Source organism: Mus pahari, chromosome 3 (assembly GCF_900095145.1).
Source record: "Mus pahari chromosome 3, PAHARI_EIJ_v1.1, whole genome shotgun sequence".
Taxonomy (NCBI): domain Eukaryota; kingdom Metazoa; phylum Chordata; class Mammalia; order Rodentia; family Muridae; genus Mus; species Mus pahari.
In genome coordinates, this window is record NC_034592.1 from 21,838,776 (window position 1) to 21,863,551 (window position 24,776).

At 44.9% G+C, this 24,776-nt stretch overlaps 1 protein-coding gene across 5 annotated transcripts in view; it reads left to right on the plus strand.

The window, feature by feature from the left end:
* Nucleotides 1-24,776, plus strand: part of Mapkap1 (MAPK associated protein 1) — a 212,012-nt gene that overhangs the window by 134,199 nt on the left and 53,037 nt on the right. For all 5 annotated transcript variants that reach the window (XM_029535984.1, XM_021192298.2, XM_021192303.2 and 2 more), the window contains one exon: nucleotides 17,972-18,079. In XM_029535984.1, the coding sequence (XP_029391844.1) occupies nucleotides 17,972-18,079 (108 nt within the window). The remainder of the gene's footprint in view (nucleotides 1-17,971; nucleotides 18,080-24,776) is intronic.

Below are 24,776 nucleotides of genomic sequence, written 5' to 3' on the forward strand. Positions count from 1 at the left end.
GATAGATGAGAGTAGGTGACACGGAATGCAGGACCCTCTTCTGGAGTATGTAGCTAATACTACAAAATAAAAAAAAAAAAAAAAAAAAAAAATCTAAAAAAAAAAAAAAAAAAAAAAAAAAAAAGACCAATCTGCTTCCTTCCAGAATGGGAGTGTGGTTCTGTAGGAAAAACCTAGGCTTTGGAGATAAATCACCCTGAGTCCTCAGCAGCACCTCTGATAAGCCGTGAAATGAGACAAGTCATGAGCCCCTGCAGCCTCAGTCGCAGTCTCTGAAAAGGTTGTAAGGTTGCCAGGTGCTTTTAAGATATTTAATCTATACAGAGAAATCAGTGGAAGTCACGTGTTGTCACCTCTGTTGTCATTACCCTTGGGCCTCAGTTTCTCTGGAGTGTTGCTTTACTTTCTTTCTATTCATTGGCCTGGCTTTTGTCTATGACTTTATGTTTCCAGCAAGTTAAATCTGTAGAAAACTTGATGTGATATAGAAAGAGCCTTTGTATTGCACTTGAACTTGAGGCTGCTGGAAGCACCGTTTCCTAGAAACAGCTGCTTTCCTAACAAGGATGCCCATGCCATGATAGAGGAGGATTGATATCCCAAGACTCCTTTGTCACGCAGCTTATGTCATCAGCTTCCTGTGCCAGAGAGTCTGGAGGTAAAGCCAGCAGAAGGGTGCTGCCAAGGAACGTATTTATTTACAAGTGGCATTTGCATGTTTCTGTGGTAGAAGAGGTTTAGTACTCTGACTGCTGCTTCTCAGGAGAGGACATTATGAGAATGACTAGGATTACTACAAGCAAAAGGCCCAGGGTGCTGTGTCTGTCTCTGGGAAGACTATGGGTCTTACCCACCTAGCACAAGCAGAAGACCCTTTCTACAGGCATGCCAGCCTTCTGTGGATCCTCTTGCCAGCTGGAAGAATTCTTCCTCTGCCAAGTTTGAGTTAGCTACTTTGCATAAAACCACTCCTTTACAAGAGTTAACCCACTCCAGCAGACTTCTCGAAGACCAGCCAAGCATCCTCCACCCTTTCCACTGCTTGCAGAGGCCTGACACAAGAGCCATTTTCCTCCATAAGCAGCTCAGAAGGCAGTTTTTAGCAACTGCAATATGACAGCAGAGTTCTTCCTTTTCGGTCAGTTGCAAATAGAAGAACTTAATTGCTGTGGGCACATTGTGGAAAAGAAGCTGGTATCCCAACACTTGAGAGGTAGGAGCAAACAGAGTGAGTTCCAGGACAGCCAGGGCTACACAGAGAAACCCTGTCTCAAAAAACCAAAAAAAAAAAAAAAAAAAAAAAAAAAGAGAGAGAGAGAGAGAGAGGTAGGAGCAAAAGGATGAGGACTTCGATGCCAGCCTGGGCTCTGTGAGTCTCGGAAACCCAAGCAAGAGCTAGTTGGTGAGACTTTCTTTTTCTGTCTTACTGTGATAATGTCTAGAGACAAAGATAGTTTAAATTCAGGCCAACAGCATTGGGTTTACACCAGGAGGCAGCTATCATCCACACCTGCCTCTGTGACTCCCTACGTCACAGGATGAAGTGTGTGGGTGCCATTGTGTCATCAAATTAGTTTTCCACAGAGAAAGCCAATGAGGTCCAAGTAAAGCTCTAGTGCTGTAGGAGACTCGAGTGGCCTTGGGGCTCTTCAGTATTCCTAGAGACTGTCACTACTAAGTCAAAGAAATACCAGACCATAGCAAAATGTGAGTGTTCTGGGTTTTCCCCTGTACTACATTTAGTAGTGGAACAATATGAATTAAGATGAATTACAATTTAAGTAAAACAAACAAACAAACTGAAGGGTCACACAGATTTTTTCAAGCATCAGGTGTCAGTAAGTATCCCAGCAGCCTCTGCTGTGCTGAGCAGCACAGGAAGAAGAGAGTAAAGCAACAGATGTAAGGACAGTAGTTCCTGCATGGAGCTTCACGTGCCCTTCTATGCTTCTTCAGGGTCAGATGTGCCCTTACTTTCTCTTTGTTTCCATGAGCCCCCCCTGTCCTGTCCACTAGCACTGGGCCAGGCAGTAGGAGCTGGGCAGACACCCAAAGAGTGAGTGACTCTGCCTGGCTCAGTGGCTGGGAAGGTGGGCGGGTCTCAGAGCCTCAGTCTTACAGCATCCTGGCTTTGCAGCAGAAGATCTGGAACTGACACTAGCAACCTGGTAATCTTGCCAGATGTTAATGACTACCTTTCTAAAGACAAGTATGATCGGATCCTTTTCCTTTGGCAGAGGGATGTTAAACTTAAGTAAATTAATTGTGGACAATAATGATTTCCTTTTGGTTTGCCAGAACTTTGGTTGGCCCACAGGTGGTGACTGATGCATTTTGTAAAATCAACTAAAACGCTGTCTCATGACCTGCAGCCTCTTCATTGGCTGCTGGCCCAGGCCACCATTTGTTCTTTTTGGTTTTTTAAGATTTTTATTTATCTTAATGTATGTGAGTACACTGTAACTGTCTTCAGACACACCAGAAGAGGGCATTGAATCCCATTACAGATGGTTGTGAGCCACTATGTGGTTGTGGGATTTGAACTCATGCCATCTAGAAGAGCAGTCAGTGCTCTTAACCACTGAGCCATCTCTCCAGCCCATCGGGCCACTATTTGTTTAGGAACAATTCATTGCATTTTCATTGTGAGAAACTAAGTTTTTTCACAGTTGAACCATTAAGTGGACACTTAAATATCTTCAAATCAAAAGGCTATTCACATTATACAGCATTGCCACACAGCTCCCATAACCTATATGTGTGTGTATGTATAAATGTACATATATATACATGTACATATATACATATATATGTCTCTCAGGCTTCATCAGGAGCCAGAGGAGCATGCCCAGCCAGGCAGTTGTTGCAATCAAAGGAATCACTGTACATACCATGTATAGAAGAAATAAACAGCCCACTCATTCTAGAGGTGTAAGAGGGGCCGGGGGACACAGCCTGTATGATCTTCTTTCTCTTTAGTGGGCACTGATAGATACTGTCTGATCAGATGATCACTTTTTAAAATCACCTAGTGAATGTACTAATAGAAAATATGAAAGTGTATACCAGAAGAAATACCCTAAAAACTTAAATTAACTTCCCGTGAGGTAGGGCGTGGGGGATCACTGTGCTTCATCCTCGGACTTGGGTTTTGTTTGTTTCCAAATTGTACTTGACCTTTGATGAAAGTAAAATAAAGCTTCTGTTCAAATTCTGCACTTTAGAAAGATTTCTCCTTTTTCTCCTTGTTTGGACTTTCTCTATTTGGAAACTTCGTTTCCCCTAAAAGCTACCATCCATTTTATCGGTTAGATGTCAGGTTTCTCTGAGAACATCATTAAATAGTTGCTTCCCGTCATAAACATTTCCAGACTCCATGAGAGCAAATGCTATGTGAGCATGGCCGTCGAGCTGTAACTTGGCCAACATTGCATCTCTGTGACCTGGATTTTCCGTGGGTTAGAGCACAAGCTATTAGCCTAATACTTGTTCCCATTCTAAGAATGACTAATATTTCTAAGAGAAATGAAAACAGCTGCTTTTCCATAGCATTAGAGTCCCAAACAGCTGTCACATGTACATTTTGACATCTTTTTTTTTTCTCTTTAAAACTAGGACAAAAATGAGTTTACTGGATCCACTGCTCTGGCTCATCATGCCATGTAGCTTCTGTGGGGAGAAGCCATAGAAGTCCTGTTGAGATAAAGCGTAGCTATCCCACGATGCTTGAACATACTTTGAAAACCCTGTGGTGAGACTCTCTGTACCAAGAGCTGCACTGCTGCCTTTGCCAAGGAGCCTGAGCCCCAGCAGGCAGCCATTGCTGAAGACACTGTGGAGTACCCCCTGTCTCCTGAGAGCCTGCAGTGCTGCCTCTCTGCAGCTTTGATATGTGTCAGGGCTCACTGCTGAGGCAGGAGAGGGTCTCCTTTGGCATAAAGCTGTTTTGCTGCCCGCTGGGTGACCTTGGTCAGGCCTTTCTACTCTGAGCTCTTTAGCCTCTTCAGTAAAATATGGCTCCGACTACACGGTAGGTAGACTACACTGCTTTGTTCTTAACTGCAGAGTAAGGCCTGCCTTTTAGAAGGGCCACCTGGCTCCACTCTTGTCCTTCCTTCTTCTAACTCCTTGGTATCCTAGCCAGCATGTCTGTATTTCTCTCGTGTGTCTTCTCCGTGGCATTGCAGTGAGACTATGAGGTCCACACAGCACTCCCCCTCACCTTGCCATGTGTTTGTCCTTAGTTTCAAGTGAGTCCCAGTCCCATTCACATTCTGTGCTATAGCTTTGGTTTGGGGTCCTATTTTGGTTTTGTCTGTGGGTTTTAATGGCTGTGACTACTTTGAGACCTGGGAGACTATAACTGCTAAGGGCTCTCACCTAGACTTAAATCCCTAGGAGGTACAGCCTAAAGCATGGGCCTCTGTCTGTCCAGCTGCTCACTTGAGCGTGTCCAGAGCTGTGAGACCTTTGTCAGAGCAGCAGTGAGAACACAGGAGTGCTCGTGTTGGCCAGACCCGCACTCCTCTGGAGCACCCTGATAAGCAGAAGGGTTAAAAGCAGGAGAAACTTTCTTTTCAGCAGGACTTCCCAAGGAACATCTGACATGAACTGAGAAGAGATGCTGATTGGCCTGGGAGTCAGTTGAAGGAGACAGGAACTGGAGTGGAAGCTGCTGGATTTGCTGTTATTAGCAAGGCAAATGGAAAGCCAGCAGGGCAGCCAGCTCCTAGATAATAGATGAAACAGAAAGAAAGCCCCCAGAAAGGGACTGGGATGACAGCCATGACCTCTCAGCCACCATTTTTCTTTCACTCTGTCACACAGGAAAAGCATGCTTAACTTTTAGTTATGTCACAGTTAGCTTAAAATAAAGCAGAATGTGTAATTTCTCTTTTTACCTGTTTGATATCTTGAGAGCTAGGCACAGCAGAGTATGCTGAACTCCTTCATTGATCACTGTGTGCCAGGTTGAGTCCCATACCTGTGTTGGAACCTCATTTAACTAATGCAGCAGCCACTTGAATCAGCTTACAGACCAGGAGCTGGGATCCATACCTGAGCAGCAAAGGTTGCCCAATTTAGTGGGAAGTACTGTAGCCAGAGCCTACACGGCTATGGGGAAGAGCTGCACAGGGTTTCACCCATTCAGGAACTACTTAGGATGTGGACTGCCTGACTTAAAGCAGCTTCCGCTTGGTACATGTTTGATGGAAGAAAGATGGGACAGACAGAAAGGAACCCTGCTGTCAGGTGGGGCTGATGTTTTAAAAAATCTGTAGGGAGGGTAGTATAGTCTGGCACTAGAACCAAGAAGGCAGGTAATGTTTAGCATCCAGGGATAACGCACAGAGAACCACATGATAATGCAGAGCTGAGCCACAGAAGCAAGCAGGAAGCAAAAGTCTCATCAGAATCGCCTCCTGAAAATGCCTTTAAAATGAGTCTCATGAAATTTCACACAGTTAACTTCTTTATTCTCTCATATCAGAACAGATGAAAGCTAGGAATGAGTAATTATAAATAGTGAAGTCAAACTTAGCCAAAAAGATGCTCAGAGTATAAAATGAGCTGGAAAACTGAGACACCACCATCTGCCCAGTTAGCTCATTCAGTCATTCATCACACATTGACCAACTTGCATCATCTTAAAGACAAATAAGCCAGTCATTTGTCGAGCTGTTGAGAATGATGGCAAGTGGAGTTCCACACATTATTTACATTGTTTTCCTGGTCAGGTCATTCCCTCTCTTGTCCTCCATTCTTAACTAGCAAGTACAGTTGAGTTCCCATAAATGTAGAATTTATGCACAAGTAGATCCAGGCATACACAAGACAGCGCAGGATTTCAGATAAGCTCACTAAGAGCATGCTGGGAACTGAGCAGGGCACCTGGCCCCCAAGGCAAGGGCCATTACCTTAGTGACTTGTGGAGGCCAAGTCAGGTTGTTAAAAAGGAAGCTTGCTTTTGGCCCCCTGGAATTGTAGAAATCTTGCTTGGAGCAGCACCTGTGGTGACAGGAAATGTGCTACAACCTGCCTGTTGGGGGGAAAGGATGGAGGATCGTCTAGGGACCTGTGAGGATCTGCTTCTTACAGGTACACATTCAGTGATGAGCCCAAGGGAAGCTCACTGACACTTGGAGCACAGGTGCTGGTGAAGGAGTAATACAGGGATAGACAAGGACCCATGAAGAGTCTATGAACTACAGGGGACCAGTGTGCCGATTCCTAGAACACAGAGCAGGAAATGATAACACAGGGAGAGGCTAGTGAGCAGCCCCAGAGGAAACCTTCAGAGTTTGCCTCTAGAAAGCACCTCTGACAGGTGGGTGAAGAGAGAATGACCAGAGGCAAGAGACAGTAACGAGACCATTATGTGCTGATGGTCTGCTTACAAGGGAGCCTTGGCAAATGGGCGGAGTGTCAGCAGAGCTTAGGCACTAAGAACAGCAAGGGGAGGAAGACTGAGTGCCCTGTGCACCCTGAAGTCCCTAGAGACTAGAGGTAGTATTCCCTTATCTGCAGTGGGGCATGGCAACTGTGCTGAGAACAGCTGAGTAAATTCACTGGTAGGAGCACTAGCAGGCCTGTGGCCAACAGCCATTGTCTGTGCTGTTTGCAGAACACTGTCTCTAATACCTGCCGTTACCCTCCATTTCCAGAGCAGAGACTGAACTGCCGAGAGGATGTACTATGCCTTATCCAGTCTCTGGCCTCACTGGATCTGAAGGGAGCCTTCAGATTCCCAGGCATCAAAACACAGTCTAGTGACTAGAAATAGTTGGCTCTGTGTACTTCCTCACTGCCCCTGGCTGGAATCCCGACTCTTACACTTCTCAGAGAGGCTGCAGAGGCATGGTCTCCTTTTTGTTTGTTTCTTTTCTTTTTTTCCTCAGGTGCTTGTGACTTAACTCACTAATTTCACTGCCTGTCAGCACTGTGTTAAGGAAAATGGGTTTGAGAACTGGACTGGATGTCAGAACCCTTGGCTATCACGGGAGATTCTGTCACTCTGGATTTACTGTCTTTTCCCCACAGCTGAATTCCTCAGCAGTGTGATTTAGCACCCTGGCTCCCCATCAACCAGTTTTGGCATTTATTTGAATGCATTACCCCACTGGTTTCCATAAACTATTTTACAATTGTTTAAAATAAATGACTGTTTATTTCCACAGAAACCATCTGTATTTCTTTACAGAGCAACAGATAACTGTATGTAAAATTTGGTAATGTCACAGCAGCTCAAGTTAAGAGAAACATACTGGGTTGAAAAATTGGATGCTTAGGGACAGTGTTAAAGGTTTCCATTCTCTAACAAGCGATTTCTGAATCCTAAAGAGGAAAAGAATATTTCTTTTATTCCAAGTAATCTCAGACTTCCTGACTCCAAAGAGAACATTTACCTACCTTAGACAAGATGTAGGCAATGAGCTCTCTTCACCCTTCAAGCAAATTCTCTACCTGTTTTGATGGTAGGAGACATCTGCCCAGTAGTTTCTAGCCTCTCCGTTTTGAAGTTTCTAGTTGTCCAACCTCAGGTTCTGACCTACACTGACTCCTTGCATCCCCAGGAGGCAGAGTTGGGGCACTGTCTGGAGCCTTGGGCATTGGGAATTAGATAGAAACAGGGCCCCTCTCTGGAGGAAGAGGTGGTGAGAGGGCTGATTAGGTAGGTGGCAGCAGGCAGGCAGCACACCTGTGTGCTGAGACTGCCCTAGGAGTGCAGGCTGCTGACATTTGCTTCTCACCCCAACTAGCAAACACCTAGAATAAGAAATACTTTATTTGGGCTGCTCTAGAGAATACAGAGGCCATTTAGGCAGAGTTTGACTCTTACTGAAGGAGAGAGATAAAAAGGCGAGAGACTAGCAGGACCAGCAGGCAGAGGCCCAAGGAGCCGGAGTCTCTTTCTGGATTACCACATCAGTATAAGAGAAGAAGACGAGGAAGCTGTGATGGGCCTCCAGAGGTTCCAGCTGCTGCTGGGGAGCTAAGATAGAGTAACAAACCAGTCATTTGGATGTAGTGCAAACTGTGCATCTCCTTCTGTCAAGACTGTCTGTTTATTCTTGAAACAGCCCAGAAAGATAAGTGCAGTTGTCCCTCCTTGGCGGCAGGAAACTGAGGAGTAGGAAAGTTGGATGACTTACCTAAGGTTACACAGCTAGTGAGTGATACAGTGCAACCCAGGCCCAAGCAAGGGGAGGCTTAGATACTCGCCATGCTGTCTCAGATGCCCTGGTGTCAGCAACTCAAGGGCCACTTCTAGACAACACACCATGCATGATCCTCCTGCCTCTGGCTGAGATTATGGACATGCACATCTGTTTGGGTTTTTTTTTTTTCATTTTTTTGTTTTTGTTTTTTATTTTTGTAAATTTGCTCATTTATTACATGACTCTCCCGATGTCTTACTATCCTAGTTTGTTTTTATAATAGCTATATAACATACCAGTGCACAGATATACTATAATTTATTTAATGGCTTCCCAGTGGTGACTTAAGCCATGCAGTTTTCAGTATTAAAAAGGTGATGTAGATGTAAATGTCTTATGTATAGATCTTGTATAGTTGGACTAGTATTTGTTAATAGGCCCACAGCAGTGAACGTTGAGTTATAGGATCTGAACTTCTACCCATTCTAGTGAACAAAGGTCGTCATTCAACACCTACAAAGTCCTCAAGCACAGAGCTGAGGTTTTAAAGCCTCACCCCACCTCACGGGGAGGACACAGATACACAACAGTGTTCCTGCTCAGCCTTGTGGGTTCTGCAGGAAGCAGAGTCCCAGAAAGGCAGCCTGGAGGAGCTCCGAGCTCGGAGAGTTAAACAGAGACTGTTGAGAGGAGGGTGCAGCCAAGGTGTGCTCTCTGCTAGCCCAGAGAAGAAATTTGTTCTGAAGAATTATGGTGCTCCTGCATTTTCTCCTACACAAAGGAGGAGATCCTGGCTGCACGCCCTTTCCTTTCCTCGCCTTGGCACTCTCTGATTGATGATTGGAAATGATGGCAATACATAAACTATTTTTCTTTTTATTTTATGACCTGGTAATAGCAGTAACATATTTCCAGTAAATGTTTTCTATCGCAATAAAAAAGTTGTAACAAGACTAGAAATGGGTATAGTTAAACCCTAAAGAAATCACACTTTCAGAACTGTGGATTGAGGCAGTAACTCTGTAAATCATTTAATGCAGGAAAAGAGCTCCCCTTTTTTAAAAAAAAAAAAAAAAAAGCAGGGCCAGCAACTGGTTCTTGTTAAGTGCCTGCTAGAATCTTGAGTTTGACCCCCTAAGACACCTGCCCACTCTGGCTTCTCTGATACCCATTCCCACCCAACCGCTTCATCCATTTCTGAGCTGATAAATCATCTCAATGATGAATTGGCTTTTGTTTGTTTTAATCCAAAAAAATCAAAACTAATATGGGCTGTAGCCTAGGGGGTTAGACCATGGGCCCTGCTCAGACACACCTTTTCTCAGCCTGACCTCACCACAGGCTGACTGGTCACTCCATAGTTGACTTTCCTGCTCTGCCACAGAGCAGATAACAGGGTCTAGGCTTGTAGTGTTGTCTAAGATTCCAGAAACCCTCAGGTGTTGGTCACGGCCATGTTAGGCCCCAGGAATACTTCATTGACTTGTTCTCAACAAGAGCGGGATGATAATTTTGTCAGATTTGTCCAGCAATGTGTTAACATTTATGACACCCTAGTTTGTGGCAGGCATTGTGTTACGTATAACTTAGATTATTGCATGCTGCTCTAGACCAACTTGCTTCCTCAGTGTCAGACAGGAGCCAGATCTGAATCCTACATTTTAATGCCAGGCCCCTTGTGCCTCCACCTTGAGGAGTTAGAAGCTCATAAAGGCTGGGAAACAGCACACAGAAGGAGCTGATACAGACCCTCGAGAGCCTGTGCTCCCAGACTCCAGGGCAGCCTAAAGAGCAGCGTTTGTGGGCAAAGCAGGCCACCCCTCCTCCTTGGTTAGGTTCTGCTCCTCTCCAAAGAATGAAAGACTAGACTTTGTGCCCTAGATGTGCTCTAAAAATTAGACATTTTCCAGCCTTTGTCTTTAATTTCTGATTCTAGCTGACACTTTCATTAATGGTCTAGCACAAGCTTTCTGTCAACTAGAAGACTACTGTGTAAAAGTGGTTTTGCTGTCCTATCAATAATGGTCATAATTTCCCCAATACTCTCATCAGCAGTGAATTGAGTCTTGCAGCAAAGAAATGGAAACCCCAGTGCAGTGGTTGAAAGTGATTTGTCTTGTAGACGGCATCTTCTTTCAGTAAAATCAGGTCAGTGTGGCGCTGCTGGGCCAGATGCAAGCCTGAGACAAATGAGTTGGAGGAAATTGATCATTTGAATCCTTGTGTTGTTTTTAGCTATAGTCACTTTTTCATATCTCTCTTTCTTTATCTCCATCCTTAATAAGCTTTAACTGGTGTGCTCATCAGGCAAATTAAATGTCTCTCGTTAGTTTGAGGCAGGCCTTAGATGAGGAAAGAAGGCCCTGCCCACCTGCTGGATTGGCCTTCCCGTCACAGACTTGGGGTGTGGCCCATCCAGCAGTGGTGTTCATGCCTGTACCCATTCCCCTTCGCACCCTGGCCAGCCCCCAGCTGGGGTTTGTTTATCACACAGACTGGGCCCTTGACCAGTCTGCTCTTCATTGCTATTGAAAGTTAATGGGGGCAAAATTGCATTCCCAAACATTTGAACCTGAAGTGGCCAGGGCAGAACTTAGTTGATCTCTGGTGATCGGTTCAATTTAGTTACGATTTTTTGCCATTAGGCTAGGGCTGAATGATGGTGATTTGGTTGAGGCCAAATGTCTAAAGAAAATTGGCTCTCTGATAAGAGCGCTGTTATCAGAGGGGGCTACCTTCTCATTTACATTTAGATGAGTATTGATTATTTATTTACTCAGAGAAGTGAGATTCGTTTCCAATCTTATCTTTCTCGTCTCTGCTTGTCAGCAGAAAGAGAGCTAGAGCCCCTGACATCGGGCCAAGATAACAGCACTTTGTAGCAAAGATAAAAGTTGGAATGGGCCTTTTTCTAGTCTTGACTGAAAGGATAAGTTTTAAAAATTAGAACTGATGGGTCGTGCTTTCAAAACCTTTCCTGAAGGTTCTGCAGTTTAACTAGGCAGGAGAATTGGATGATTGGAACAGCTCTGGCCTTTCTTCTTTTGTAATAAGAATTGTGTTTAATTTGATTATATTGGGCTGTTTCACCAAGAGCAAATTGTGTATTGGCTCAGACGAGGCTAAAGTGTGACCTCATGGCCGTGTCAGCTTGTTCTTATTTTATCATCTAAATTCTACATTTTCCAGTCTCAGTCTCGGAGTGGCATAAGCTACAGTGGTCATCACTTGAGTGTAGTCCTGTGCTTGCATTAAGTCAAGTGCAGGATGAGGGCTGCCCCCCAGAGGAAGCACTTTGGGATGGCTGGTGCTGTGTCTGCACTCCCATGTAGATTCTATTGGCTTGTTGGCGATGGCTTTAGCTCTGTGAGTCTCTCAGGATTGAGCTGAGCAGATAGGCTTGCATGGTGGCCTTCCTCCACCAGCCTCTTCCAGTATAGTGTCACCAGGAGGATCTCCCCAGATAGATGGCCGTGTCACTCCACACTGCCCTAGTAGTGTTTGTTGCTGTGACAGAAACTCCAGTGGTCTACCCCAGCTCTACACGTGTCCCCAAGCTGTCATGGCTTCTTCCTAGTTGGATTTCCTAGAATCTGCACAGGTTCTTCAGGACTCTAGGGGAGTTTGCTTCGTCAACCTTACCCCAGGCTTCTAGTCCTCCCTGTAGGCCCAGATCAGATGTTGTCCCCACAGAGAAGAGCAATGACCTGGGTTGACCCTACTTCTGATCCCACAGCACCTTGTTACTGCCTTTCATAAGAGCAACCCTTGTTCTGGAATTCAGCTGCTGAAGTGTCTCCGCCTCCCCAGCCTCCCTGCAGGATGGGCTGGGCTGTTGATTACTCATCTTATCTCTGAGCTTGGCGCATCACTGATGCTCAGAAAATGTTAGATGGCCATGGATGGTCTTAGCCTTTGATTTCTGTGCTGTCGTGGCTTGTTGTGTGAGTTCTGACATGTACTCATTTTCAAACCACGTGTAGGAGCTGAGAGGCCAGGAAACTAGGAGTCCTGGCTACCAAGTAAGTCTAATCTTAAATGCTGTCTATAGTGTCAAAGCAAGGCTTTTAAAAAGAACTATATATCCTCTCCTCCCCATAGATGTGGTCTGCCATGAGAGAGATTTACATTGGTACCAGCATTCTTAACCTCCATGTGGCTCCCTGTGATGTGTTAGCCTGTTGTGCCCCATGGCTAGGGCTCTGCTGCTCCCTTGACCACATTTCTGGTTCAGCATTAGTAATAATAGCTCTGTTGCCCGAGCACGTTGCCAAGGGGAGTCTTTATTTGTCATCCTCACAGCAGACTTCCAAGCAAAGTTCTGTTGGACCCATTTTACAGATGAGTAAGTAGTGTACCAGAATGCACAGCTGACAATACTTCTTGCTCTGAAGTACAAATACCGCCCCCCTTTCCAGTCCTCCCTCAAGGTCCAGCCTTGCCTCTTAGCTAATTCTTAGCTTTTTCTGACTATAAAAAGCTCTTTAAGGTGGTGAGTGAAACATAGTTGACATGAAGATGTAAGCATGGACCCTTGACAGTTCTTTCCCTCCCATAGACCAGTCCACTGCGTGAAAGGAGCCGGAGAATCCAGGCCGAATGGCAAGGTGTCCTGAGTCACAGCAGTCAGGTCCACCCTGAGTGCTACATTGGACAAAAGGGAAAGAGAAAAGGTAGATGTTAGTGACAGGTTTTTGCCAACTTTGTGACGATACAAAAGCAACCAGGTACTTTGGGGAAGTCCCACATTCCATAGCACCAAGGTCTTCAGAAAAAAGACACAAGCTAATGGGCCATAGGACGGCTTCCCCATCTTCAGAAGGGTATAGGCACTCGCTTCCCATTGGGTGTCAGCTCCAGCTGACTCTCAGCTGCCACGGAACCATGTGCTAAAACCTTTCATGTTTCATTCAAGAGTCAGAGAGTTCAAGAAAGCCACACTGTCCATGTATCCCCAGCTGACAGATTGTACAGGTTTTCTTTGAAACTTATATTCTGGGATGTTTGCCTTGGGTTTATAAAAACCTGCCTGTGTATTATAGCTTGGAATTTCCTTAAAGTGCCAGAGCAGTGTTTTGTTCCCAGACCGTTCTGTGCTATAGCGTTGATACAATAAATACATCATAGGAATGCCCAACCAGATTCTTGTCACTGCAAAGTGACTGCTTCCCAGAACCTTCTCTTTGTGTCCCCGTTTGCTATGCACCAGAGGGCATGTAGCTTCAAGCAAAACTGTGACATTTTAAAAGCTTTTTTTGCAAAGGTTGGACACTACCTTGAGAGCCATGCACTGTTCACTGTAAATCCTCTTCTGTGGCCTGAAATCATGTCTTTGGCAAAAGCGCATGCGTAGAAGCTGACCTCATAGCTTGTCGTTTTTAAATGGCTTCTTAGTTGCTGTTCTTTCCTTCCGAGCATCTTTCTAGGAGGCAGACACAAGGTTGATGAAGGTAGTCTGGCAGTGGGTGAAGGCCATACTATCTGATCATTGTTTACTAAGAGGTCGGTGGGTCATCCTGGCATAGAGAGCATGGTCCTGGACCTCAGCAGCACAGGTCCCAGACCCACCACTCCCGAGGGCCATGCGACACAGTCTCAGCTCTTAGTCCCAGCTGATTGCATGTTAAATGGGGTTTGCTCCTTACTTCTCAAGGTATCTGAAACATAAGTGATCTGTAAGAAAGGCTACTCAGTCCTTGGGGCAAAGCAGTCCTTGGAGTGATGGTGGGTGATCGGAGTTACAGCTCTTCACTCTGGCTGTGAGAGAGCACCCTGACCAGAGACAGATCAAAGAAGGAAGTGTACTTTGGCCCATGGTTCCTAAGGGAAAGAGTAGTAGCGTCAGGGAAGGCATGACAGCAGGAGCAGGAAGCTAAGAGATCACATCTTAATGGCACACAGGAAATGGAATAAGACTATAAATTCTCAAAGCCTATCCCTAGTGATGTACTTCCTGCAGGAAGGCTCCACATCCTGAAAGTTATATAGCTTTCCGGAACAGAACCACTAACTGGGGACCATGTGTTCACATACATGAGGCAGTGGGGGCCGTGTCTTACTCAGACCCCATAGTCATCTTGTCAGACAACAGCCCTTGGCCCATGGACTCCACACACAGTCCTCTGAGGTTGGTGCTGTTGTCATGCTTCATTACAAATTAAGAAACAGCCTGGAGGTTCAATAAGTTGGCAACATCATAAACTAATCGACTCAGCCAGGATGTGAACCAAGGTCGTTGAGCCCAGCCTAACCTGTCTTGCCTCTCACTTGGGTCAAGTATGCTCTCATTACATGGAAGCTGTTGATGTGGCTTTTTTCTGGGATTGTGTGTGAAAGAAAGTCTTCCTCTGCAAGATCTTTTATCTAATCTCCTGGTAATCTAGGTCTTGAGTCACATCTTCAGCCAAAAAACCTTACCCTCCCCAAAGCCAAGGCCCGTCAGCCTCTCACCAAGTTCAGAAATGGTTTGCAGCTTGTTCCATCTTAGGGAACAGTAGGGGCACACAGAGCACATAGCAACCCAGAGTGAACGTCACTTCCCGACAAATTGAGAGCGATAGGAAAGTTCTTAAGAGAGGTGGGTGTGAGCAAGGTGGCCTCGAAGACCCACTCATGTGATGGAGGAAGAAAGGCAGCTCCTCTGCTGCCCTCTGGTTTTCACACACTGGGTCCACGATGTGTGTGACATCACATAGCACAGAGTTTTGTTTTGTTTTGTTTGTAATGAAAGAAAGAAGGCCCCTCTTTGTTGGGGCCTGTATCACCATGGACCAGAGCACAGCCTCTGCTCAGGGTGTTGGTCAAGTTAACTAAAATAAATTATTTTAGATCTTTTTCATTTTGAATCTATACAAACCACAAGTTAAGTGATTCTGAACCAGATAAATCTACAAATCTACAAAAATCTATATTTATGATATAAGCTGTGGCCTCTGTAATTGGCGAGTAATTTATAGTTTGCAGGAGGAAGAAAGGCTCAAAGGTGCAGAGTGATAAATTCAAAAACCCAAAAAAGACCTTGGGCCTTATTCCCCTCTTCATACTTCTTACCTTGTGATCTTGGGCAGGTTTCTTCCTGGGTCCTGTCTGTGAAGTGGGCTGCTGAGGCTGCCTTCCAGGATCCAGTGGGAGCAGAATGTGAGTGCTTGGCACATGCTGGGCTGGTGGTGCAAACTAGAGAAAGCCCTAAAAGGCACGAGAAGACACATGCTGGGTTTTTTGTTGTTGTTTTGTTTTGTTTTGTTTTTAAGATTTATTTATTATATGTAAGTACACTGTAGCTGTCTTCAGACACTCCAGAAGAGGGCGCCGGATCTATTTATGGATGGTTGTGAGCCACCATGTGGTTGCTGGGAATTGAACTCAGGACCTCTGGAAGAGCAGTCAGTGCTCTTAACCGCTGAGCCATCTCTCCGGCCCCACATGCTGTTTTTAATAGAAAGACCTGAACACAGGGCATGTCAGAGTGGTAGGGAGTTGGTCTCAGAGCAAGGGGCCCTTAGCCCCTCTCACTTCCCTGATCTCTGCTTCCCAGGAGACTGCAGAGACCGGGAATTCAAAACAAAACAAAACAAAACAGCAGCAGCAGCAAAGGGAAAGCCACCTGAAATTTCCTCTGTGGAAGCCAGGCCTTGGTTCCCTGTGGCCAGGAAAGGGGAGACAGACATGTAGATCAGTTGCCAGCCTGAGAAGCCCAGCAACTGGGGAATCCTCAGAGTACCCATGCCAGGGCACAAGGTGACTTAGGATGAAACTTAATAACAGATCTGATTCAATTAAATTGTTATATGTGAAAGGCTCTGCCAAGTTCCACACTTTGTGGTGTTTTTTTTTTTAAAAAAAAAAAAGACTAAGAAATTGGAAACATTTTAGGTATATGCAACATTTTAGATTATAAAAATAGCATTTATTATATGGAAATTTGAAAAATACAGGAAAACACAAAGGAAAAATAAAAGCATGCATAATCTCATTATTGTAATTTAACTACAGTTCACATTGTAGAAACAGCTTCCCTGTATATGTGTGTGTGTGTGTGTGTGTGTGTATACACACATTTTTACAACTATAATTATCCTATAAAAATTGTGCCTTAGGTTTTTTAAATAGTATGCTATAAACATGTTTTATATTATTAAGTAACTTCAGATTACTTATAATGTCTCAGTAGTATTCCACTGTATTTTATTTAGTAGGCTCTCTGATATCAAATCACAGTTGTTCCCGAATTTTGAGTGTATCATAAAGCTATCAGATGTCAGCATCTTGGGCTGGGGCTTGCTTCCAGGACCTCCATGGGCACCAGAATCTGCAGGTGCTCAGGCCTCTTTTACAAGTGTTTGCATCCATGCTCTTCCACAGCCCCTGATCTCTAGAGTACTTGTAGTGCCTGGCACAGTGCAGACACTGTGTGTGGGGGTGTTTGCTGCACAGAAAACATTCATTGTACTACAGGCACAACTTTTCCCAAGTGTTTCCAGTCTGCAGTGGTTGAATGCATATAGCGTAGATATAGGCATCTAATGTTATCCAGTTAACCTTTTTACCTAGACCCTAGCCTAAATATTTAGAAGTAGATGCGTGCCCTGACACAGTGTGCCTCCGGAAACGTTAGGGATAGAGGCTTAGGTTCTTCTGGGCCTGCACTGTAGTGCTGCTGTCCTCAGCTCTCTCACACCTCCTCCTACCTGAGTCAGGGTGATAAGAGTTTCCTGTGCCTCTCACCTTTTCAATAACCATGCGTATACAGAGGTACAGTCTGAATCTGGCCTTCTGACCCATTAAGTGTTCTCTGAGAACACCATTGCTACTTAGGTTGACAAAGAAATTATGAATAAATATGTAAAATGTTCTGCTGTCTTCTTAGATCTGCCATAACACTTAGGTGCATGGGATGGGTAGTAGAATTTTTGGATACTAGAACACTGAAACCACGTCTCTAATGTCCACAGTGTCTGAGTAAAAGCATGAACTAACTGATGGCTGCTACCTTTCCGTTACCAAACCCAGAGCATGTAAAAATCCTGTAACTTTCAGGATTTTTATTTCTTTGACTTTTTGAACTATTATAGAGTTCTGCACATGCCTCCTAATTGTAACTGATTAGTATGCTGTGGTGATTGTGCATAAGTGCCTTGGCAGCAGTGCCTCTATGGAGCTGATGATTCCTAAGCCAGGAGAGTGGGTGGGTGGGTTGTTTGTTTGTTTGTTTGTTTGAGACATGGATTCACTTTGTAGCCCAGGTATCCTAGAACTCACTGTATAGACTAGGCTGGCCTCAAACAGAGATCTGCCAGCCTCTGCTTCCTGAGGTTTTTATCCATGTCATCTTGGTCCCACTATGCACATCAGGAAAGAGGTCCAGAGAGGAAGGAAGGTAGCCTACTCATTTATCAAGAATGAGGCAATAGTATGTGCCTCCAGTTCATTCTGACATCTTTTAATTTATTTTATATATGCAACTACACTATTGCTGTCTTAAGATACACCAGAAGAAGGTATCAGATCCCAGAAGAAAGTATCAGATCCCATTACAGATGGCTGTGAGCCACTATGTGGTTGCTGGGAATTGAACTCAGGACCTCTGGAAAAGCAGTCAGTGCTCCTAACCACCCTGACACAAACATCTTACCTGATCTGGGAAGAGCTGACTAAGAACAGGGTGAGAAAAGCTAGTTTCTGCCGTCTTGGATAGCTACACCCTTGAGACAGACATTACTGTTTTCCTTTGGCTGTCCCCAGTGTGTGTAATTTCTGAGTGTTCCATTAACCATTTCAGACATCCCCCTCCTCCTGCCCCTTTGATCTTCCAGGCCCTCAGTACCGCCTGGAGAAGCAGAGTGAGCCTAACATCGCTGTGGACCTGGAGAGCACACTGGAGAGCCAGAACGCCTGGGAGTTCTGCCTGGTTCGCGAGAACAGTACGTTGGCTGCCTCGCTCTGTGCCGCTTTGTCTGTTGCAAACATGCTTAGGAGCGATGTGTTTGAGAGTATTTGCTGGTCTGGCTTCCCTACACAGACAAAAAGTGACTGTTTTCCAAGGCAGACCACAGCCTTTGTGCTAGAAGTGTGTCTCAAAGCAGAATGATAGATTCTGTGCTATTTTGTAGTCTGCATCCTGTTTATCACTGTGTGATTAATATTTTGCTCTTGAACTACATCTTCCTAGTTTTGGAAGAACTCTGGAAACGGCTTAGAAACAAGAGCCCCTTTCTCAGGCAAAGGCTCTTTTGTGTATACAGCAATGGGCCTGGTCAGTGTCAACTGCTTAACATCATGTTTTAGAGAAATTTAACCACTTGACTGTTCTGGGCAGAAGGCGTCACAGTGACTGCAAGTGCCACTGTGAGAGCTAAATGCCTTCTTGTCTCCAGAGTTTCTGAGTGGTGAGGTTCTCTGCTAGATGCTGAACAGGAGATAAACTGCCCGTGGCCAGTCATAGTCTAGACTCCTCCTGCCTGAAGTGCTCTTCCCTCCTTCTTACTAGCTCTGTCATAGTTTAAACGGCACATCTGCAGAGATAGCCCTGTCACCCAAACCTGGTCCCTGCCACCCAAATCTGCTTCTTGCAACCCACCTGGTTCTTTCCTCACCGGGGCACCAGAATGCTACCACAGAGCGTTCTGGTTTTTCTTCATGGCATTATTTCTGTTACTTATTTTGTTCAGTAACTAGCTACTGACTGCCCCTCCCATTGGACTGTAGGTTGCAGAAGCACGCCTGACCCATACTGCTTTCTCATTAGCTCAGCAGTTTGCTAAAGACTGCACCCTCTAGGGGCTCAGGGAAATCAGACTGGGTGAGGGACTAAATAAAAGATCTTTAGTCCTGTACTGCCTCTTAACTCAGACCAGAGCCCTTGGCTGTCTCTTCTGGAACAGCATGTACACATTTACCAAGAAGGGGAAATGCATTTTTGGCATTCAAAACAAATTCTCAAAGATAAAGGTTGATGGCCTTACCATCTGCAGCTGGTTATAAGAATCCTATGCAAAAACATGTAAAGTAAAAATTAGTGTTGCCTAAGTGGCCTAAAAACACTTTAGGCAAGTAGTAAATATTTATAAATGTGTGTCCCTATCAAGAGTCTAATATAAGCCAGGCAGTGGTGGCGCACGCCTTTAATCTCAGCACTCGGGAGGCAGAGGCAGGTGGATTTCTGAGTTTGAGGCCAACCTGGTCTACAGAATGAGTTCCAGGACAGCCAGGGCTACACAGAGAAACCCGGTCTCAGGGGGAAAAAAAAAAAAAGAGTCTAATATACACGTATCTTTATGCAAAAATGATGTTCTCCCCTTATCAAATGAAGCAGGTATCTCAGAAATATTCTTTCTGGTCTGGTCTGGGGGTGGTATTGTGCACCTGTTGTCAGCATGTGGGAGGCTGAGGCAGGAGAGGCAGGAGTTTAAGGTCATCATCAGCTGCATGAGTCTAAGGCCAGCTAAGGTACATAAGACTATATCTCAGCAAAAATAAGTAAAGCCTCATCAGTGGGGAGAATCTGAAGGTGGTGTTGCCTCAGATGCTGGCGACAGCAGTGGAGTCTAGTGTATATGATAGTTGGATATATCAGAGGCCTAAGAATGTTCTACACAAAATTTCCACTTTGGGGAATCTACCTTGAGAAAAGATCTAAAATGCAGCAAAGATTTGTGTACACTGCTAGTTTGTTTGTTTGTTTAAAAGATTTATATTTATTATTATATTTAAGTACACTGTAGCTGTCTTCAGATGCACCAGAAGAGGGCATCAGATCTCATTACAGGTGGTTGTGAGCTACCATGTAGTTGCTGGGATTTGAACTCAGGACCTTTGGAAGAGCAGACGGTGCTCTTAACCACTGAGCCATCTCTCCAGCCCTCCACTGATGTCTTTCACAGTCTTATATCTGCCTATCCCCCTGCGTTGGGGATTTATGCAGTTTCTTAATATACTAACTGACCACAGTAAAATTAGCCTAGAAATCAAGAAAAGGGAAGGAAAAATCTGTTTGTGTTTGGAACCTGAGGCTTTGGAGCCTGTGAGGGAAAAGCAATAAAGGTAGAAATTAGAAGATATTTTGATGAAATAATAACAGTGCTGTGTGCTAAAGATTATGATGGCTACAGCAGCATATAAGGAAGTGTTTTAGCCCTCTGGTTGATGTATTACAAAAGAAACATCATGAACTAAGCATTCAGCTTTAAAAGAAATAGACAAAATAGGAACAAACAAAAAGAAGCACAAGAGACTAAAAGGAGACAGCAAAGATCAGAAAGTGTTGAGCCAGAAGACTCCGGAAGGACTCATAAAGCCAGGAAACCTCTGTCTAAATGGATCAAAGTTAAGGAAAAAAAAAACCAGAAAAAACATCAGTTGTAACATTGGTAGTAACAGGCATGAAAAGGAGACACACAACAGATCCTACAAACCTTAAACATACAGCAAGGGCTGTACACGTGTGTCCGTATGTGTAAATTCCCTTGCCCGTAGAGAGGCATGGGAAGCCAGTGCTTCACCCCGCTGTCTCCTCATCACTCTCCCTCATCTTTTGAAGCAAGGTCTCACTGACCCTGAGCTCAGGTTTGACTGCCCGGCCATCAAGGCCCAGGGATCCCTTTGTCTGTCAACCTTACGCTTGCACCGCTGGCACTTTGCCCAATAAAGCCATTCCCTTTGAAAAATTCCACTGTGAAAATTTTGAAAATGTAGATGGAAAGAATGAATCACTGGAAAAGATTAACATAATTAGCACAAAAAGAAAAGTGGATGTTCTGATGGATTTTGAAGTTAATTAATGATTGAAAACCTTACACAGAGAGAACTCAGGCAAGCAGTGATGGGACACTTGAGAATACACAAGCCCACTCACACCTGCCATTCCAGAGAGGTCCCTGGAGCTTATGGAAGAAATGAGGCAAGCAGCACCTTGGTAATGACCACCACACAAGACAGAAACCTTTCAGACCAGTCTTAGAAAAAGAGATCCAAAAGCGCCAAACAAACCGTTACCATAACAAACTAACATACCAACATTTTATTACAATCACACTCCCTGCCAAGTTGGGTTTACTCCAGAGTGCAGAATAGGTTTAATATTAACCACACCTAGACCATGTAATTTGCTGCATAATGGTAAAGGAGGTGTGAGAAAAGTAGGTACAGAATTTTATCTATCTATCTATGGTTTAAAAACAAAACCCCAGTCATCCCATTTTACCAATGAAGACTCAGGAGCCAGATGCTGCCTTGAAAGCCTGCTAGCTCAGAGAGGTAGAGAAAGCACGCAGCTGACCTTTCTACTCCACCAGTGTGCCAGAAGGAAGAAACCCTTCTTCTCCACTCCATCTTAAATACCGTTCAATGCAGAGACCTTTCTTTGTGTTTACTTGGTGTTCACTCCCAGTCAGCTGGGTGCTTGCTCCCCCTCTTGGCCTATTGTTGACTTTATTTAGCTCCTGGATTAAAGGTGTGTGCTAGGGCAGAGCCACACCACAAGGTTTTTTTAGTAAATAACACAATCTTGGGGTTCATGGTGTGAGTAAATATCCTGCAACTGTTTGTCTATCATTTCTGCCATTAAAAGTTGTGTTTAGGGACTAGAGAGATGCCTTAATAGATAAGAGTACTTGTTGTTCTTGCAGAGAACCTGCAACCTCAGAGCAGTCTGTAACTCCAGCCTCCGGCCCCTTAGTGCACCTGTACGTACGTGTTTGTGTACATGTGTACACACACAAGTAAATAAAGTCTAAACTTATTTAAAAAGTAAGTTGTGCCTAGCAAGTTTGGTATAACATTCTCGTTGTGAGGAGACTTTCCCAAAGCTAGCCAGCTAGAAACCACAGAGCACCCAAACCTGTAGTCAGCACTCTGATTCCAAAGCCCACTACTCAGATAACCTGGACTTCAGATCCTGAGAATGCTGTGGCGATTGCCTTTGTACTCTGTGAGAGAGAAACTTGCAAATGAACTGATGTGACAAGTTTCTGCCTTGGGACTGAGAGCTCACATTTGTGCTTGGAACCTGGCCTAGATAAGACTGTGATGAGCCAGAGTCCTTGAGCTTTCCGGTTTGGATCATTGTCTGATAATCTACCACATCCTTCAGCCAACTGTCTGCTCGAAGCTGGAAGCAGACCAGGAGGAAGCTGAGAGTACATCTCACGGATGGTGGCAGAAGACTCCCATTCTTGTTCAAGCTTCCAGATCAATCCTGACACCAAACTGAGCCCCAGTTTTCTCTTCTGCCAAATGCTCTGGGTGACCTTTCACACTGATGAAATGTAAATCTCATCCAGGGCCTTAAAAGAAAGGAACAGCTTCATCGATAGCTTTGAGATGGGAACTCTGGAATTCCTCCTCATCGGGACCAAAACATGCCCAAGATTAACGTGGCTTTGGGGACTGCCTAGAAACTGCCAAGCACTGTGTCGTTAGCACTCCCTAGGCTGCTATCATAAGAGTTGAGCACTGTGCTTAATGGGTTGTCACTAGAACCAGGTTGACCCTAGGTGAAGTACTTGCAGCCTCAGACATAAATGGCACCTCTCCTAGACTCAGTGCCCTGTGCGGGTGTTTTGTGAAGATGGAATGAGATAGAATCACACTTGTAACCTTTTAGGCAATTGTGCTCAAGGAGGAGGAAACTGGGGCTCTGAGAGAGAAAGTGATTGGCTAATGTCTTATGAATATTACTGAGGAGCCTGGTAAACCAAGTGTGTCTTCCTCCATTAACACTACCAAAAACCAAACCTTGTTCCTCTGTTCCTTCTGTTATCTATGGATAGAGGCCTCGGTGGCGTCAGTTCCACATCCTTCAGCAGGGGTGTGCACACCACTTACAGCCTTCCCTCATTCCAGTAGCTTCCTGGAGTTTTAAGGTCACACAATGGATGGGTAGTCCCCAGGTAGACTGTGGTGGAACAGATAAGCTTCAGGACCAGCGAGGCCTCATTTAGTTGCCCCCCTAAAGACCCAGGAGAGCAGCTCTTCTAAGCCTGCTGGGACCCCTGGACTTAGAGTCTCCCCCCTCCTCTTGGACTCTACTTAGTGGATTTGTCTGCTGCGAGCTAGACTGCAGCCCTATCACCCTGGACAGTGACCAGATCTGAATACCCTGTCTCTCATTCCCCTGAGGTTGTGTGCTAGAGCGGGTTTCTTAGGGCTTAGATTTCATTCGCCCTCCTATCACCAGTGAATGAGAAAGAGGAAAGGAAAAAAAAAAACTGCAGGAAAGCTGTTGGCGGTCTTTGAAGTGTTTCCAGACCCTTTTGTGTTGCTTATTCACAGCAGGCCCATTCCTCCTCCCCTTTGCTCTCTGCGGGCCTGGAGACTCCCTGGTGGTTTCTCTCTGCTGGGGAGGCTTTGCTTTCTTCTGTTACAAATTACTAATCTGGCCCGTTTCTATCACGTTAGTTGAATGAAGGGCTTTAAAGCTCCTTCATTAGACTGCAGCAGTACTCGTCAAATACAAAGGGAAATGTGATCATGCAAATAAGCTCTGTTTACAAGGAGCAGTGACTTGTGATACCCGTGGTCCATATTTCAAGGTGACTTATTGCTGAAAGGCAGTTGCTTGTCTGGCTTGGGGGTAGGCATTCTCTGTAAGGAATTTTCTACTTGACGTTGCATAACAGCTCCTTGCACATGAAGAGAATTTAAACAAAATGGAAGTGTTACTGCACAGTTCCTGTCCACTCTTGCTGTGTTAGCAGGGGCCAGTTGGTCTTGGGTTGTGTGCAGGAGAAAAAGTAGGTGTCTGGTACCACTTTGTCACTTGGGTGAATCCTCTGTGAGCCTCGTTTCTCCATGGGATGAATGTCATGGTGACCCCACCGTGTAGGGTTGTTGTGAGGTGTGGAAGCAAATGACACAACTCAGTAGAAGGTCATAGTGAACCACAGTGCACCAAACGCCCTGTCTCAGAGCCTCTTAGCACTTCCACTGTCCCTTTGGCAAAGGAGGAGTGGACCCCTGGGGCTAAAAGCTCTGCTGACCTCCATAGGAACAAACCTGTGCCCTGTCCACAGGAACTTTTTGAGTAATGAAAGCTTCCATTGTGCTATATGGGCTAAGAACTTCCACATGAATTGACTTTTTCTCTCTCCCCCTTTCTGAAACCCCCCCTTTCATTTTATCATTAGGTAGTAATTAGTATTCAAGGGAAATTGGTCTTAATATATTAAAATTGGTTAAGTGCATTTAGACCTGTACCACAGCCAATGTCTTATTGGAAAATGTAATTGGGGACTCTGTGTATGTAATTAATTGAATTACAATTAAGAACTTTCATTAAGCGATACACTGGTACATTAGAGCAGAAAGGAAACATGTTTGACGAGCCACAAACCCTGTCTGGGCTCTAAGTGAGGGCATAGAGCTTCGCTCTCTTCCAGTCGGCTCCTGGCCCTAGAATGTGCCCTGCCGCCCCCAGTAATGGTTTTGGTAATGCATCAGGTGACATTCCTGCAGTGGCTGGATGGGAGGTGGGTTTCCTCCAGTGGTATATTCTACTTCAGGGAGAGAGCTGCCTCAGAGTATTAGTCAGAGTTTCCTAGTCCATAGGTGTTCTGCTGTGTAAAATGTCCAGTGTTAGCATCCAAGAAAACTCCATAATTGTCTTCGTCTCCTGAGCAGAAG